The sequence below is a fragment of the Apteryx rowi genome, unplaced genomic scaffold (genome assembly GCF_003343035.1).
Source record: "Apteryx rowi isolate R43461 unplaced genomic scaffold, aptRow1 scaffold_770, whole genome shotgun sequence".
NCBI lineage: Eukaryota > Metazoa > Chordata > Aves > Apterygiformes > Apterygidae > Apteryx > Apteryx rowi.
This window is the reverse complement of record NW_020451061.1, coordinates 315,458-334,386: the sequence shown is the minus strand read 5'-3', so window position 1 is coordinate 334,386 and position 18,929 is coordinate 315,458. Positions and strand designations below refer to the sequence as shown.

General features: G+C 41.6%; 1 protein-coding gene across 1 annotated transcript in view; it reads left to right on the top strand.

Moving 5' to 3' along the window:
• The first annotated feature begins 210 nt into the window (after positions 1–210).
• The window catches only part of ME3 (malic enzyme 3), a 61,509-nt gene continuing 42,790 nt past the window's right edge, over positions 211–18,929 (top strand). The window contains exons 1-3 of the mRNA XM_026088539.1: positions 211–341; positions 1,382–1,531; positions 18,687–18,762. Coding sequence (XP_025944324.1) covers positions 211–341; positions 1,382–1,531; positions 18,687–18,762 — 357 coding nt within the window. The remainder of the gene's footprint in view (positions 342–1,381; positions 1,532–18,686; positions 18,763–18,929) is intronic.

The window sequence follows — 18,929 nt, the reverse complement described above, 5'->3', positions numbered from 1 at the left end:
TAATACRTGTGCGAATGGCAGAATACTTGATATTTGCTTTGATATATCCTTTTGATAATTAGTAAATATCCTTTTGATATTTGCTAGTAGGCTTTTTTGTAGTATTAGACAGGGCATATCTGGCTAATCCTTGTAGGTTTTTGAAGGCAGGTGCTCATGGTAGTGCATATTTTGCTGTTTGAATATGCCTTCCTCTTTTCTTCCTAGGGAATGGCTTTTACGCTTGAAGAGAGGCTACAGCTGGGAATTCACGGCCTACTTCCTCCTTGCTTCTTGAGCCAGGACGTCCAAGTTCTCCGTGTCATGAAAAACTACGAGAACAAATCTAATGATCTAGACAAGTACGTCAAAAAAGTCTTACCCCCACCCTTCTTTTACAGTTCTTTAAAGTCTCTGGGAAGATTTGAGGATCCTTTTTCAAGACCCACAGGTTTCCTTCAGAGTCACTTTTTTTCACCTGTCAATATTCTGCAGCACCAACAGTGTCTATAGGGGACGGTCCTCTGTCACCTCAGTTACGTGCCATCCCAGTCCCAAAATAGTGGTATTGCTTTTTTGTACTACCATGTTGCTGGAGAGCTCTTGTATTAGTGTGGCAATTCACTATACCCTGTTTGCATGTTCGTCACTACGTCTACACAGGTGTCTCAGGCAGAAAATCATTCCCAGTCTTTCATAACCTGTTGAGTTTTTTATTTTTCTGGCTGCAATTTGACCAAGAGAAGAAAAACCCTTTGTGCAAATGTGATATATTCTAAATTACTAAGTGATCATATAAAGTCAGTGATGCACATGTAAGTCTGGACAACACTAAGAACGCAAAGTTGATTTAATGTTTTCATTTTCTAAAATAATAGTTTTAATATTCCTCTTTCAAATATAGTATTTAACTGTCTTGATGTGTTTGGTGATTAATTGAGAATGCAGGATAAAAGAGAGAGAGGTTTTGTAGAAATATCTTAGGAAAGACAATGCTTTGAAAATTGCATATTAATATTTGCATATATGTATATATAACCTTATAGATTGCTTAATAGATTTAGATATTACAGATTATGTCCTATTCTGTACCAGATGGCCCTGAAGACTACATTTGACCTTTTCCATTGCATTTGTTTCTGAAGCAAATTCAGAAAATCTAAGGATATATAATGGGTCTGATTTTCAGCGCTACTGAGTCTTTGTAAGCTGTCATTGAGGATGGTGGAGCTGGACGTTCAGGTTCTCTGGGAAATCTAGCTCAAAATGTCTATTCACAGCCTAGCACTTTGGAGCATTAGGGATTGGAAGTATTAAGTACTGAGTGAACTGAGTACTGCTTTTAATGAAATTGCCAACATGCAAAAATACTGATATGTATGTATTTCATTTTACTTTTAAGGTACATTGTCCTTATGACATTACAAGACAGGAACGAGAAGCTTTTTTACCGAGTGCTGACCTCTGACATTGAGAGATTCATGCCCATCGTTTACACCCCAACAGTCGGCCTGGCTTGTCAGCAGTATGGTTTGACTTTCAGGAGGCCACGGTGAGTGAAGTGAGCATTCTTGCCCCTTTTCTTAATTTGATGTGAATGTTTCTTTTGTATTGAAAGTCCATCTTTCTGTGGGTGGCCCAAAACATCTAAAATTTGATCCTTGATCAAAAAATGGTCTATCATCAAGCAGCTTGATATGCGTACATTTAATGATGATCTGGGGAGCTGAGAACAACTCTGCCTTCTTCCTATAAACAGTGAACAGAGTGGTTTTGTTTTTAAACAGTGCTGTACAGTCTGTAACTTAGCTCCCAATGTCTCTCTGAACTTATGGTTGCACCGCTCCCCATCTGCTCTCTCCAGAGCGCTCAGGTTCTTTCTGCTGTGCTGGCCTTTGAGTAATCTTTGGATTTTGGATACATTGTGCTAATTTGAAACTTTTGTATGCATTTCCACAAACTGCCTGCAAAAAGCATTTTCTTTGGAGATGATGCTCTGCATCAGTGCCTTCCTCTCTGCTCGAAACACTGAGTAAATTGATACAACATTAAGTCCTGTGTACCATTTTGGAAAGCCCTATTGTGCATAATTCCTTTTAATGAGTAATGTTTAAATAAGCTACTCATTAGCATTCTGAAGTAGGATTGTTAGACCTATCCTGAAAATTCAGTAGTAGGTTTTGGTTTTCTTAGCCAGCTTTTTATTTTATTGTCCTTGAAATGTACTAGTAGGCGAATAAACACTTTAGCATTTGCTATAGAAATATGCATACTGAAGGAGTGGAAAAATATTATRTTTGAAAAGTATTTCACAAGCCTGAGACTTAACTGCAGTTCAGCTGAGAGAAATAATATGAGATAGGGGGAAACTGAGGCAAGTTCCAGCAAGTGACTCAAGGTCACAGGGGGGACTGTGAGGCAGACCTTGAAAATGTAAGGCCTGCATATGCACATAATGACAAATGACATATTATGGACAAGATTATCATGTGGAAACACACTCACACCCTACCTGCCATCAAAATTTCTAGTAAAGCCCCTGTATTCGTTCATGTTGCTGAACTGCTKCTCTCTCATAGAGCTGGCCCTCAGGGTTGTTTTTCTCTATGTGTCCGTCCCAAATCATTGTGTTCTGCTCCAACACCCAAATTTTTGAGCTGCYGCACTGAGAAGACAGTCATCTAGTCAAGCCTTGATCATATCCCCTCCTCCTCAGTGCATATGGGGAAACCAGAGAAGGAATTGCCCCCTTTACAGGGGGAGAATGCTTTCTTCCTCTGGGTGGAGGGAAAAAGTAGCAGGGATAACAGATTCCTGACTGTCCCCATGTGTTGAGTTGTGAGCAGCATACAGCAGGGAAGAGCACGCTGCTGGTTCTCTGCTCATCAGGAGTCATACCTGGCAGCTCCTGACCCATAGCCCCATGCACGGCCACTGTTTCTCTGCCTTGGGTCTGCCTTTACCTTTTGACAACAAGTTCAAACAATTTGGGGGAGTTTTGCTTCATTTAGTTTCCAGTCATGTTGTTATCTTGGGGAAAGCAGTGGTGTCTTTCCTGATGCTGGACTCTTTCTGCAGTTGTTTCTGTTGGAGAAGTCCTCTTCCTATAATTCATTTCTTTCTTATTTTTGAAACCTAGATTATGATGTTCTCATAGTCTGGCAGTTTTGCTGCTGAACCTGGACTTGGAGCTGTTCTGGATTCCAGCCCATGGCTTCTGCAGAAAAGAGCAAACTATCATGCCCTTAGTACACTGAATTTCCTTTGTCAGGGAGTTTGTTTCTATGAAGATGTATAGTGACTTTTGGCCTAGCCTCAGATTTGGTTTTAATCAGTCAAAGTTGTTTTACCTAAATAGCTTTTTTGTTCCAAAAAATGAGGAGCTATKATACCATTTAAAGTGATGAGATTAAAATGAGAAGCATTCATACTTGTCTTTTTTTTTTAGATCTGACTTTTACTGTCTTGCAGTAAATACTTTCTCTCCTGRAGCGTAATATGTACTTCAGGAGCTGGCTTGCAAGATGCTTAGTTCAGGGTAGGACGCCAATGCTTTCTCCCAAACATTGGGACCTGCAGATCTGGGGAGCYCTGGAATTAAGATTTAGCTTTCAAATTCTAGCTCTTGCCATGTTTGTTATCTTAAGCTGCACTGACAGTTGGAAAAAGTGATTCTTCTAAACTTTTTTTTTTTTATCAGAAGGGTTTTTAAACATAATGATGACCAAGTAATTTTATATTCTGAAATATTTCATTGTTGTTTTAAGGAGAACATAACATCTATGGTTGGAGAGGATTTCCAAGCCTTTCAGTTACACTTTGCTGATACGAGAGACCATATTGTATAATTCTGTTCATTAACTGATTATGTTATTTTAAATCTGCAGTAAAGCTGCGTTATGTAACCTGTTCCCATACTTAACTATCATATAAGTAGAAAGTGTTTTCCCCTAATATGTAACCTAAATGTTTTTTGCAAATTTAATCTTCTCTACAATAGCCTTTTCACAGTAAAAAACAGTTATCATGTTCAGCCTTGTGATTTTCTTGCCTGTAACTGGTGCTGTTCTGTTCTCATTGTTCCACTCYGGATTCTCCTGTTTGGCCACATTTCTCTTGAAATGCAGCATGGAAAAGTGTGCAGCGTTTTCCATATGGAGGACCTGGCAGTGCTGAGGAAAGTGGAGCAGTTATCTGTTTGTTAGCTTTTGCTAACAYGTCCCAGCGTGCCCTTGTCTTTCACCACGCTGCTGAGTTCACGCTCAGTGGCTGGTTGCTACAACTTGCATTGTCTTCTTCTCCTCGTGAGTCTTCTCTTCTTGTCTTTGATACAATTACCCCACCAGATATATCCTTCTTCATAACTGTACTTATCATTTCTCCTTGCTGTATGTCCTACTTGRAATTTTGTCTTGTCTGGAACAAAGCAAATCTTGTACAAGAGCATCTGAAATTACTCCTGTGAGGTCCTGCAGGGCTTCTCACATGAGAATAAGTATATCAGTGTTTGCGCCGCTGCAGGTTTTGTTTGTCAGATGCTGCTGTCATAACTGTGGGGCTCAGTGCCTCTTTTACCCTTCCTGGTGCATGCAAACTCGTAAGGGTAGACGTTGCACCTTCRCTTCTATGGGGCTGGAGTTTTGGAGTTCTCCTCCTGGATCAGGGCTCCTGTATCCTCTGTGCTAATGGACTCATCTACTCCAAATGGATCCAGGCACCTGCTGTTCTTTCCTTTAGAAAATGCTGTCAGAGAGCAGTTCAAAAAGCATAGGTTTTGTTTGTTAAGCAGTGGAAAAGAGCTACTAGGCAAAAAAGCACTAACAAACATCCAACTCTGCATTTTTATCTGTGAYGCCCATAGTCTCACCCTGTTTTGCTGATGTGCTAAGCAAAGCTTCTGTCTTGAGATGCTCCAGCTGGTTGCTGTCTGACTGCCCTCCCCAAACTCCTATTGCCTTTCTCTTCAGAAGGAGTCACTTTAAATTTTCCAAGYAGGCTTTTRTTTTTCTGTGGCCTCAGGCTTCTTMCTATGTGATGAAAACTTTGGTTTTTAGAATGGTTGGAGGAGAGGTAGAACCATCAAAATATTACAAACAGCATTCTGGCACTGTCCACTAAGAGCTTTGAAGTTTTTGCTGGAAGGTGTCCATCCTGAATCACRTTTTTCCTATCTAGTTTTTCAGACAGCTCCCTGCTGAGTTAYCAATATTCATTTATTCTAAGTCATGCAATATGCATTAAAATCCTCACGCCAACCTACAGTGTATTTTTATAGTTTATTTTATGTATTTTTAATAAAAAATATAAATTATTAATAATCTATAAGTGCMGGGTGAAGTACTGAGCAATAGCACTTATGTCACAGTTATGGTAAGGACCCTGTCAAAATCTCTCTTCAGTGCCAAACAAGACCATGCTAAACAAGYCCATGAGAAGAGCAACGAGGTCAAAAACAGAAGTCTTCCCAGCCACTGATCCTGTCTGCCACAGTGGCCAGTAATAGGTGCCTCAAGAAGAGTATAAAATAGGGTAGGCAAATACGCTCACTTCCTTGAGTGCTTCCGAGATTATGCTCTTTGTCAGTTTGTGTCTCCGGGTCTTGCAGTTTTGTTATAAAACGCTGCTCACACTTTTGTCTTCACAAGGTTGTAGTTTGGTTCTGGAACAGTTGAGATGGCTCCCAGGTGTGTTTACATTTTCAAGGCCAAAGCATATTGTTATAAGTAGTGTCCCAAGATGACAACACTTTTATCAGATATAGGAGTAATTCCAGATGTTCAGGGTGACCCAGATTTAAGGGAGATATTCTTGCTGAGCTGTATAAGTTCAAATGCTACGGCTGCACAYATACGGCCTTTGAGAGGGGGCTGCAAGAGCAGCTTTGCAGTCTGTCTTCTGCAGTCCTCGCGTGCTTTGTGCATGGGACAGCCTTTCCCCAGATCCCCAACGCAGGGGAGACCCAGTGGTGCCCATTGCTGCCTACCRCCGTGCCAGCCCTGTCATTCCACAACCACATGAAGCTGTCACAGGCCCTGAAAGCAGCAGTCCCACCTAATCTGTCCCAGGTTATTCACTCCTTCCTTCTGACACCCTTGTGCCTGCCCATGTGTCCATGCACCTGTGCAATGATCTAGTTCAGGGATAAACCAGGGTCAAGCCAAGGTTTTTTCAGGCCAAGCTGGTGGTAATCCAGATATCCAGTTCACCGTTAGCTGCAAGGAGAGYTGTGCTGGCATGAGGAAAGGCATGTGCAGAAGCAGGATCAAGCTGCTGAAGACAGTGCTGTCTTTTTGTGGCTGCAAGTGTTCGTGAATCCATGCCATATGACTGGCATCCCGCATGCTTTGGGGTAACCTCCGACTGCTCTCTGACCACACTTGCAGGTTTGCCAGCCACAGTAATGGTGAATTGGGTCTCTGTCAGATCTGCAGAATGCAAGGGAGGGATTGTATTAGGTGCTAAGAAAGGTGGGCCTTGGAAGTATTTGGTTTTCAAAGCTTTATACTCATCAGAAGTTGGAGGAGTGGGAGCTGAAACGTAACAAAGCAGGGCTAGCAGCTTTCTGAGGCGCTGAAAGAGGAAAGGAAGGCGGAATCTTAGTTCTTTGATCTCATTAAGAGAAAGAGTCACTGTTATTCTAGAAAATGCTTCCACCATCCCTAAAAGCTTTGAAATACTGATTGAGAGTCTTTTCTGCTTTGAAGTGAAGATACAAAATCTCTTGCAATTGCAAGGAAAAGAAGTCCACAGTAGTATTATGAACTTTTTTCCTCTTTTGCTTTTTCTTTCTTTTTTAGTGTAAAATTTATTTCAGAATTTATTATGAGAGTCTTAATGCAGCGCAGGACTGAGCATGTACCATGCAGATTGAAAGGTGTCTTTCAAGCTGGAGGATCTCTTTAAATTGTGACTCTTTCTTTGAAAACGTATAGTGATTCCATGCATTTTTACAAACAGAAAGCAGAGAAGGGAACTACTCTCAGGGCACAGGACCAGGATTATATCTCTTACATAATAGTAAGCAGTAGTTTATTATAGTGACATAATCTGACAAACTCCTGAGACACTGGATAATTCATGAGCATGCTGAACTTTGAGGATATAAAGTAGTCAACTGCTCTGCAAAAGCTTTTGGCATCCTCTGAGAGACTGTGAGTAGGACTGGAAGAGGTTGGTGTTGCCGTCAGAGGAAAGCTGTGGGTACAGACAAAAAACCTTGCTCAAGTTAACTCTCCTTTTCTGGAGATATCAACATTCTTGAGGACTGACTGCAGAACAATGAAAAACATGTTGGGATGAAGCTGAACCTGGAGAATGAAAGCTAACAGGATGCAGATGGTGCTAAAATTAAGTCTGACAGAATACTGATCTTTGTCTCTGATGAAAAATGAGCAAGTAAAACATCAGTCAGTCCACAGAATTGTCTTGTCAACAGATCCAGCTCTGCTGAGTGTTTTTCTAATTGTGTTACACAGTCTGAGCAGCAGGAGAGAAAATGACCTGCCATTTCTAGACACTTCAAAGCCAAACCATGTGGAAATTAGAACAGAGGTGTAAATCCCATGGACCTGTCCCTAACCAATAATTTGTCTGTGCTCACTCTTCTATAAGACAGTGAAGAGGAAAAGTGAGTAACCAGTGGGAAGACTGGGTTTTGAATAGTTATGCTAAAACTGTTGCGTTGAACCCCAAGGTCATTTTTAAGTGATCTTTATTTCTTGCAAAAACACTGGTTGTCATAACATCTCGTTGACACCAGCAAAATTCAGACTTCTCCCAGAAAGAGCTGAAGTCATTGTAACAGAAAATGAATGTACTGAATCATCCATGTTTAGATAACATCACCATGAGCAGACTGGTCTTATTACAGGCTGAAGGGAGAGATCTGTGGAAAGTCTTGTGAGGACAGCGAACAGTCAGGAAACCCTGAGAGGTTGGCAGGGGATACAGCTGGGAAACGGTCCCAGTTACAGGGCCAGGTTATGGAGCAACAACAAGAAGACCACCCTAGCTAGAGGAGGTGAGGAGGAAGCAGGTCCTACTGTGAACTGCTCAGCCTGTCTAGAAACCTCTACTGAGAGATGGCAGAGTGGTTTAGGGGTTCCCACAGCTCCTTCTCCCTCTCTGCTGACCCCACTTTTTCTAGGCATAGYCTTTTCAATGTGCTACTTTGTTCCTGCTTTGTTCACCATTCAGGGGAAGGGAGATCTGAGGTACTGTGGAGTGTGGGTGGTAGGATAGACATTGCTGGGATCATGAGGATGTACCAGGGTTATWACACTGGGCTGGGGGTGAAAAAGGACTAAAATCCATTTYTTCATTAGAGAAATAGTCTGTGCTTCTCTTTGCATATCTCCAGTCTCCTCCCTCTTTCTCCCTTGTTTTTGTTGAGCAAAATGTRTGTTCGATGACTCTCAAACTCAAGAGAAACTTCCATAGACAAGAAATAAAATCTGAGGCCCATTAAAGTTAACAGCAAAGTCTTGTGTTAGTTTATATAGGTCAGACTTTCCTCTGCTGTCAGAGGTGGTTTCAACTTACATCTTTGGAAATTCCCTGATTTACCAAGAGAAGCTCAAAGGAAGAGGTGGAGCTGCCCAAAAGAAAGAGGTTGACCTGGAGTAGGAAATTCAAGGGGACATGTTCACATTTAATCTGGCATAAATCTATGCTGCTGCCACAAGGAACAACCCCACCTTAAACAACAAATGCCAAAGGCAGGGAGGAGAGAGGAGAAATATTTGGAATAATGAATACCAGGATTTAAAGTGGAGGGGAAATAACACTGGCTATCATGTAAACCTTGGACAGCAATATCCATTGGGCTGTGGAACAGTGTCCCATAAACTATGCATTATGATTTGGGGACTTTTTTAAGAGGAGCTATCCTCTTTTCAACTGTTTACATTACAGAATATTTCCATTGCAAAGTAAATGATAAAATTTATAATGATTTTTTATTTTATGTGATGCTGCAAGATAACTGTGAGATGCCGTCTCATGTTGCTGTAGAGGGGCAGTACTAGAGGTAACACCCTTAGCCTTTAATAACAGCACATCCATTTCTGAAAGAGAAGAGAAATTAACAGATAGCATAAAGAGCAGTTTTGCACTTGCCAGTGACTTCCCCAACAGCTCTGTGMAAAGTATGAGGTTCTGTGTTTCGATACTGAAGTTCTTACCCTTCTGGGGCTTTGCTGTGTTTTCAGAAGTGCCTTTTTGCCTACAGCAAAGAGAAAACTTGGTGTGCAGATATACCCTTCAAACATTTTGAGAACAGGGCAAGTCACACACATCTTCAGCATGTGACTGTGAAGACCTACCCTGAAAGTTGCTGTATGTTCTGTACCTCCTGCAATTTATGGCAAAAGTAAAATTGTTTTATGAGGTCGATTCCCCAAGATAGAATATGCCAGTTTAGATTAATTTATCTGAAAGCAGATTGCTCTGGTATAGTCAAAATAATGTTTCTTTTCCATGTCAAACTTTGTCCTAGTTCTGTGTTCATTCTCAGGACTCCCTGCAGTGCACTTTAAAARTGAAGGTGTGGGTCTTGAAGGAATTTTCTCAACACAGGAAGGAAATATAATCAGGCTAGGATTTAATTTAACTTCCTAGGGAGTCTTTATCCCACCATGACCTCTGTACTATCGAGTAAAATAAAGTACAGTATGTGCTTACCAGTTAAAGCAGATGAGGGCTCCTTGGTCAACACCACTGGGCAACAGCACTGATTGCTCATCTTGACATGTTTCTCCTTGCAACTCTGTAATTTTCCAGTTACTGAAATACTACCAGGCTTCCATCACACAGGTTGAGTTAGGATTCAGCCTCCAGAAAGGCAGAGAAGAAGAAGCAATGAGCTCAATTTTCCTATGCTTGAAGCTATTCTTGAACTGGAGACTTCAAGCTGCTTGAGTGTGATGGGCTCAAATGCAGCAAACAACACTGAATTTGAGAAATGCCAGCACTCGCTGGTTGGTGGGATCCCTGAGTGGTGGGATCCTATGTCTCRTTTCAAAGCCTGGTCTTTATCCATGTGCATCTATAAATTTATGTATGGATAGCAGATGAACAACCTGATTTCTCCCTCTCCCTGCTCTCCTCCTGCAAGAAGGGAGYTCTGGGTGCTGAGGGTGAGCAAGAATCAGATCCCGCGCTGCAGAACTGCTTGGCTGTTTCCCAGCCATTGACTCCAGTGGGAGCTCAGTGACTAAATCCTTATGTAGACATCCTCAGAGCTCTTCGTAAACACCACTGTTGAAACACTACTGCTGAAAATGAACAGTGGAAAGAAATTGTTTTCCAAAGTTTTGAAATAGAAGTACGATTTAACTGTTGAATTATGCTATGACATGACAGTTGTCTGGTTAAACTCTTCTGAGTTACTCTAGGAATGCTTAAAAACAGCCTCTCCGGAGAGTTCAGTAGATACAAGCAGCTCATGACAAGTCAAAAGTAACGTGTATGCTCACCTTCTCCCCTGATCACAGACTGTGGATAGCAGAGATCCCTTGGGGACCCCATGCCACCCCTCTGCATTCTCAAATTGCTTCWTATCAGCAGTCACTGTGTTGGTCTTTCTCCTTCAGTGCCCCCTGAATGAGGAGGAGAGGGCCATGTATTTTTCAGACTGCCCCTGACTAGAACTAATGAATCCAGGATTCCTGCTGGTTTCTGTCCACTTTTCCCTAACACCTCCTCTCTGCAAAACCTGCTGTTCCCTCCCACATCCCTCTCATTCCTTTTCAGTATCCACATGCMTCCACCGTAGCCATTCACACCAGCTCCTGCCTCTCCCCTCCCCTCTTCCTTGCAGAGCAGTGGGCTCAGCTTTGGGTTTGCTCTCTGTCCTCTCCAGTTTCCTATCTGGACTTTTTTCATCCTGAGACCCTCATACCCTTTCCCTTTTTTCATTCGGTTTACACTACAATCAGTCTTTTTTCTCCTTTTCTCTGTTTAGCCCTATAACGTTTTGCTAGGGCTGGGCTAGAGAGGGCTCAGTAGGAACGAGGTGTGAAGCAGCACATGCTGCGGCTGGCTGGAAGCTATTTTTTGGCTAGCTGTCAGACTAATTGTCAGAGGAAGGTCTGTGTGCCCCTCCGCAAAGTTGTGGGGACATGAACTTTGGTCTTTTCCCTTCATCCAAACAGTGAGTTTCAAAAAAAWATATAGAAGCAAACATCTTTGAGACCTTTGCCTTTCTGATAAATTTGATAGGAATCATCTAGCAGGTGAGAGGAGAAACAGAGACAGAATGATCGAATGATCTCTCCTTTCTTGGAAAAACAGCTAAAAATAGTCCTGAGTGTTAATAATATGGCAGACTAGGAYGCAGATCAGCTTTGCTTTAGGCTCTGATCTGGGCTTTCCTACTGTGGCAGGGTCTGGAATATGCCGAAGAATTTGGAGGGCTGCAGCCTCCCCTGCAATCTGCACACGTTGTTCTCCAAGTTTGGGAGCAATCGTTCATATGCACTTATTCCAATGACTCTGTTCCTGATCTTTGGCAGTTTCCTACAGCTTAGCTGCGCTGAGTCCCTTAGGATCACGGAGATTTCACTGTGTGAATTTGGGCATTTGTGTATGGTGAATGTTTCATTATCGCGCCTTGGAACCTGCGTCTTCTGGCTTCCACAATGAATTTTGGTTTTCCTGCCTAAAATATGTGATGACAGTCTTGAGAGCATTTGTGATACTAAAGCAATCATTCATCTCACAGATTATTTTAAATTAAATCTCATAGTATACTGAAATTACAGGATTCTGCCTTACAAATCTCTGTATAGATTTCATTAATTGATGATTGTGCTTGGTTTCTGTTACTTTTTCATCAGTACCTCAGTGAACTGTTCAGTATTCTACAATTTACAAAGAAAATTATATAACACAACAAAAAGTTCTTGGCTTTTGTTATAAACAAATCTGTAAATACAGCTGATGAATCAACACAGTGATCTTGTCCAATGTGATGATTAATTGTACTGTATTTAGACAAATCAATGCATGCTAGAACATACTTTCTCTCCAAAGGCTGTAACTCATAGGCATTTAGAAGCTCAAACTCCCTAAAAGAGCCAAATAATTTTCAAAGTTTGTTTTGTTATTTCAAAGCCTCTTATCCTGTTCTGGCAGAGATCAGAACGCAAAAAATCAACGATAGGAGTGCAGCTGGTGGAAATGTCTCTAGAGGCTCACATTGCTCAACCTGTCAGTTTTGTGTATGCATCTTGAAAGTGAAAATAAATAAAAACCAAATGTGGGGCTTTGCTGAAACCACTTTTTACTTCATCTGTAGCACAAACTGGCCTTGCATCCACAGAGTGGGTCCTCCAACATATTTTCTGGCAAAACACTGGCGATTTTTCATGGTTAGCATATAACAAGAGTCAGGACCATCAGCTGATCCCTAGCTAGTGCATGTCCCCTTTGCAGCCATGGGCAGCCTATGGATCAGCTGGACTTGAGGCATAACTTTGCCAGACTCAAAAGAGCACAGAGTGGCTGGCATCAGCAGTCAGCATCCCTTCGCAGTGACAAGCCAACTTGTCTTTTTGATTCTGAGTGTGAAGATAATTTTACCAGGTGACCTTTGACATTACTCTGAGACAATCTTGTTCAAAGCTTTTCAGCAATACCAAGCCTTTAGGTAAGGCAATGGTTGTGATCACTGCAGAAGTTCAGCTTGTGCCATGCCAGTCAAAGCCCTGCCCTTTGCCGCATGTGGTATCTCGGTGTAGGTTTCTGACCTCTGTCTCACCACTTTTTCAGCACACTCCTCAGCAGCCCTGTGCAGGCTCAGATGTTGTCAAAGATCTGACTCATCACTTTGGTTTGTTGTTTTGGTTTTTTTTAAGTAATGGCTTCCCACGGATTTCCTACACATTCTGAACGAAGTACTGGTGCTACTAAGTCAAAAGAGCTAGGGACTTAAATGTGGCCAGGATTTCATCATCCTCAGGTTGTGAGTTGGGATGCTTAACCTTTACTCCTGAACATTTTTGTTCTGAGAATGAGCTTTTCCCATTTGGACAGAAGCACTGAATTACAATCCCACCAATCTGATCCAAGTCACAGTAGTGTAAGTACGTTCATTTTCCTTAATGCTACCCGACCTGGTACTCTATCTTCTCCTCACTTGTGGAGCAAGTTCTCCTCATAGCACCCAGACTAGAAGTTACAGAATGGAAAGAAAAGAAAACAAAAGCCTGATTTTTTGTTGCCATATTCCTGATTTAGTCTTGCAAGTCATTGCACAGTGGTAAGGCAGCACACACACGTGGAGCCAGACTGGTTGCAAAGGTCCCTCTCCTGTCCTGGGTGGCAAGCAATGAGCAAGTATTTAGAGCATCAGGGACCTTTGCTACCATTTTCATCTACTTCCCTTTGTCATTCCCTCTACACAGGAACAAGCTGCTATATAAAATGAAGGCTGGTAGGCAATTAAACAAAATATTTTTGATGTCTCTTTTTTGAGATGCTGTAACCCAGGCTGATGGACCGATTTCTGTGCAGAAAGCACTTGGAATTTTCAGCTGAACTTTTGTGTTCTTCATGCTAGATACCAAAGCCTGAGCAAGCYTGACCATTACAATATATGTAAATATCGGATGATACCATACAAATACCTCCTTCCCTCACTGAACAAACATCTTTGTCTTCTGAAAATAGTCCTCTCAGAGGAGCGAGGGAGGGGAAGAAAGGTGAAACTGGGTTGGATGAGTGTTTGTTGTGCTTTTCAACACCTGTCAACTTAGGATCTTTTGAGATTCTTCTAGCAGGTCCTTTTCCTCTACAAGGGTGTAGTATCATACAGATATGGTTCTATATCTGATCCACTGAGGGAAATTAATGTGAAGCAAGGACTAGGGTCCTTTTTCTTCATGCTAGTGTACAAATCACTGGACCAGTGCTATCATCTGTTCTGCTCTTCTGTGGCTCTCAGCCAGGTTGGTAAAGCTGGTGATATATTTGCTGCCTGTCATTCGCACCTGGTAAGTGTAAAGAGGCCATTAAGTGACTGGATGTAACCAGGCAACTGAAGTTTGGGGTTTGCTACCCCAAACCACAGCACAAGGCAAGACTGTAAGAAGACCACAGCACTGTGGTCAAAGAAGTTTTCCTGGAGCCTGATAAAGCAAACATAGAGGCTAAGGCATTGCTTGCATTGGATTCCTGTTTGGTTGCATGCCAGAGGAAACAGCAGGCTAGAAAAGCGGGTAGAGATAGTACCCAGGAGGGTTGCAAGCACAGCCACAGAAGTACTGGTAATTGTGACACCAAGGAAAAGCTGTTAGGGAGAGAGAGACTTTTGGGTACGAAGGAAGTGACAAGAAATTTGGGGCTGTGAGGAATGAAATTGCATAATCTTTCCTTGTTGCCCTGTGTGTTTGGGGAAATGAGGTTTTGCACATTCTCGGTAAATAAACACTAGTGTCTCCCTCGGTAAATAAACACACCTGTCTCCATCATACATTGTTTCTCCTGAATGGAGGTAGCTCACAAGGCGGCATTGCTAACCATGGAGATCAGAAAAGGGAATGCTACTTTCCCTTTTTGGAGAAGCAGCCTCTCATTGAATGAAAGCATACAAGAATATTTTTGTTTCCTAACACCTAAGACATGTTAAAACTTGCTCCTTCCCAAATGCCTACAAAGAAACGAGCATTATTCCTAAAAGCCATTACCATCATCTGTCATTTTCTCCTCTGGGCATCTCCTCCTCAGTCTCCCTTGTCTCTGAATTCTCTCTAATATGAGCATTGCAGTTCTGGGATTGTCTTCATTTTGGGTCTTTTATAATGCCATCAGCATGGCCAAGATTTAACGGGTACTGAGCACAAGCACAGGATTTTTCCAGTGGCTCATGCGATAAGCTGTGTAGCTTGGTAACTTATTCCTGGAACACTTCCATGAATTCAACTGGAACAAAACCAGAAAGAATAAGAAAATGGCCCTGGCTTAGGGATGGGAAATGGTCTCGTGGGGTCTAGGTGAACATATCCAACCCCTCTGGCAGATTCTGCAGTCATGATCTACAATCTGCCAGATCCTGCAGTCCATTTCGGACAGACTGACTGAGTTGCTGAAATCCACACAGAAACACTGAGCCAGTGACAAACTAAGAAGCTGTAACACTCCTTGAAATTCTCTGGATCCTTATAGACATGCTAAGTGGCACATTAAAATCTAGTCTAACTTCTACCATAACTAAAGAAGTCTGTAGTGAAACCAGTGATTTTAAAGGAACGGATAGGAGGCCAAAGCTCTGAAACCACCAATGAATGCAGGTTGAAGCACTCCCTGCTCCGTATTACCCCCTGCAAAGGTAACAGCTCTCTCAAGGTTATTGTTTAGCCAGAAGTAGTGGTACAGTGTGTACATCCTGGCTTGACATTGGTAGGGTAGTTAATTTTTACTAAGCTCTATTTCTTATGAGTATTTTTATCCCTTTGCTTGTGTGTTTGGCTTCCAGCTAACTGTGAACATAGCTTCTTCTCTGTGGGGGGTAAAGATACACAATGGCCAAATCAGTGTTTCCCTTCCAAAGCTGGAAGTGCCATTAGTGTGTTACTTGTTCGTCTGAATTAAGCTATCTGATTTTGCCTGGAGTAAAGCAGGGAGCCATTTTTCACCTAAATTCCTCCATACATGCGACAGCAGAGATAAGGTGCTAGGACTGGGAACCCTGTCCATGGTATGGCCTGATTAGAGAGCGAATGTATGTCCATAGCCATTCTCTTTTCAGAAAAGGACAGAAGTCACCTTATTCGATGGGAGATAAATATCAAATAAAAATAATATTAAATTAATATCAAATAAAAATAATGTTAAAGGGACCACAAATTCTGAGAGGGGTGTCTCTTTTTGCTTGCTTATCAGCTGCCAACTTGGATTTGGCTATTTTAAGCCAAGCCAGTCCGTTCTCAGGCAAAACATATTATGGTGACAGTAGTAAGGGTCCTTCTCCCAAGCAACACAATGAGAGCTGTCATCAGATTTTGGAAGACCCAGACTGAAATCTCTCTTCTCACAGATCTGGAGCAGAGGTTGGAAAGCAGCCCACTGCCCTCTGGAGCCAGGAGCTCTTTTGAGGGAGTGGGTATTCGTCCTTTGTGCTTTGTATGAAACAACTAGATATTCACCAAGCAACAGGACAGGTGATGGGTAGAGAGCTGGCTTTCAGTTTCTGCTGCAAGCACTGGATATCTTTCAGAGGTTAAATAGCTGACGGGTTCCTCTCAGCACTAAAGACATTTGAATAGGTGAAGCATACATCTAGACGCTTAAGTAATAGGCATCTTTATTATATTCAGAAAATACTACATTAAAGCAGTAACATTCTTTTTAAAAACATGTTGTAATTTGAAATATCTTCAATGATGTTACTAATTTGTGCTTTCAATTCCTGGTTATTGAGTTCTTTCTGAATGTAGAAGGCAACAGTACAGTACCTCCTTTTTATGGAGATTAACGTCTGTGAATAACGCCTTTGAGTTAGGCCATGTGTATGTGATTAACTTGTTGGTTACTGGGCACAGTTTTAAAGAATTATGCTGAATACATGGACCAGTACTTCCCTTTTCTTGCATTTCTGATCTTTCTGTGTGATTGAGACTTCATTAGTGTAGAAGCCATCACTGTTTTATTTTTCTTGTTTTCAAAGTTGAGCTTTTTCATTAAGATCCCACAGTTGACTGTGGGAAGATATTTGCCCTCCTAGAAGAATCATATGAGGGAAATCCTCGCCAGAGAGAGAAGCCTGATTTTGTTTGCTTATTCATTACTAGTATGGACTTATAATGGAAGTTGTTTTCAGACTCCTCTAAAAATGAGCTTTTTTCTAGCTAACATTTCACATTACAACCCTGGACCATGACCTGATCTGAACTTACTGGGGCTGAGCAACAGTAGGGACATGTAAGCATCAAACACTCATTTCTCTGGTGTTCCAGCTGCTTTCCAACACAATAGTAGTCATTGGCATAACTCCTGCATTTCTGATCAGATAACAAGGCAAGGAAAGTGGGTGCCTCTGCCTCCCAGGTGGAGTCATCAAGTTAGGGCCCTTGATTTCTGCTGATTAGAGGATACTATGAACAACATAAGCAATTTACCATGAGACACATATGGAGGTGGCTGCTGCTTTGAGGTCAACCCTACTGAAATGGAGCTTAAAATGCCAAAATATCTGAGCAGAGATTAGTCAATGTGAATAATATGATCCTGAGACTGGAAGTATCCATGGTAAGGATACTATTTTTGATTATAACAGCAAAGAGGAGAAAAATAAGCTGCTGGTCTAAAACACATTCCAAGTATGCTGTCTTCCAGGCCCTAATTTTATTAAAAATATGGCATTTTCCTTAAACAGTGATGACCTTTGTTTTGAAAAAAGTTTAGTCTTAATGCAGTCAGGTATACTATTGTTACTGCAAATACCGCATACTGAGGTTTCATCCAAACATTTAATTTTCTGTTTCACTTCTCATAATTTTTGGTGTTTTTCATTAGGCAAATGCAGGTGTCAAAAAGATGTGGTCAGGTAAAAAAAAGTGTTATAAAGGCAAGTTTGAACTGGTCAAGGCAAATGCCATGGCAAATATTGATCCAAATGCTCATATTACAAGGGGCACACATAGGGAATCCTTTGCACTAGTCAATGCTGATTTTACTGCCAAGTGAGGTATGGTATTGAGTTACTGAATGAAGCTGCATATGCATATCAAGCCCATGTGGTGGACAGCCAGTGTCTCCATATCTTACATCCTTGTAAGGGTATCTGCAGATGTAGTCCCAAGGCCACAGCTACTTGTAGAGCCCAGGCTAGATGAACAGAGTGAGACAAGCTTCCCTTGAAATGTTTATAGTCCCTGGAGACAAAGAGCAAAAGGGGAGATAGATAGTTTTAAGAATCTAAACAGTCTTCTCTGAGATCACCTGGCATAGCATGGCAAAGGCTTGACAAGAACCCAGCCCTCCTCAGTCGCAGAGTAGTGTCCTGCTCATGAGGCTACTCCACCTTGTCAGGAACCTGCTCAGGTTGGATCTAACATTAGCTCTCCACAGTATAGTTGTTAATATCAAAAGAAGTTGTCTAGACTCCCTAYATAATCTGTTGAAACAGGTGTTTCTGGAACATGATTCAGCTCATTCTGAGTAGACCTCTAAAACAGGTCCGATGATCAAATTCTGGAAGGGCTTAGAAACGTTCAAAGTTCTTTTGACTAGGGAGGAATGACTAGCTCTGAAGTAACCATCCTCATGGTTAACATCATTATGTGGATGAGAAGAATCTCACTTTCATTGTTTGAACTGCCAGCAATGAGCTTTTCATGAAAGAGTTTGTAGGAAGGCTTTAAGTAAAATCATCAGCCTCCCCTACATTTAGCAGAATTATTTTAACAAGAAAGTTCTTTTGGGGTAAGTCTAAGTTTGCTCCCCAAAACAAAGAAATTTCACAAAGGTGGAATGTGCAACACCTGACTGTTGAATGAAGTTGCCATTAAGGATCTTGAGCCTTGGTGTTCTGAAATGAAAACTGAACTTGGTATTAGCTATCCCCAGAGGTCTTGTTTACATGCCAGTGAACAGCCTGTGTTTGTGCTCAGTAGCTTATTTCCCTGCATTTTCAAGTTTTACTTGTTTTATTTTATCTTAGAGTTACTGATTTTATTACAAGGTTTCTTTTTCTTTTTCCTTCCTAGGGGGTTGTTTATCACCATTCATGACAAAGGACATATTGCAACAATGCTAAACTCTTGGCCCGAAGAAAATATTAAGGTATGTGTCATGTCCTCTGTGGATGGGGAAACTATAGGGAGTTGGGTGCAAAATACGATATTGAATGGGACTGCTTGACATCATTATTGCAGAATTGCTATTTAAAAGGACAAGATAAGAAATATTCCCTCCCTCAAAGAGTTTCCAGGCCAGCAGTTGCACCTCAA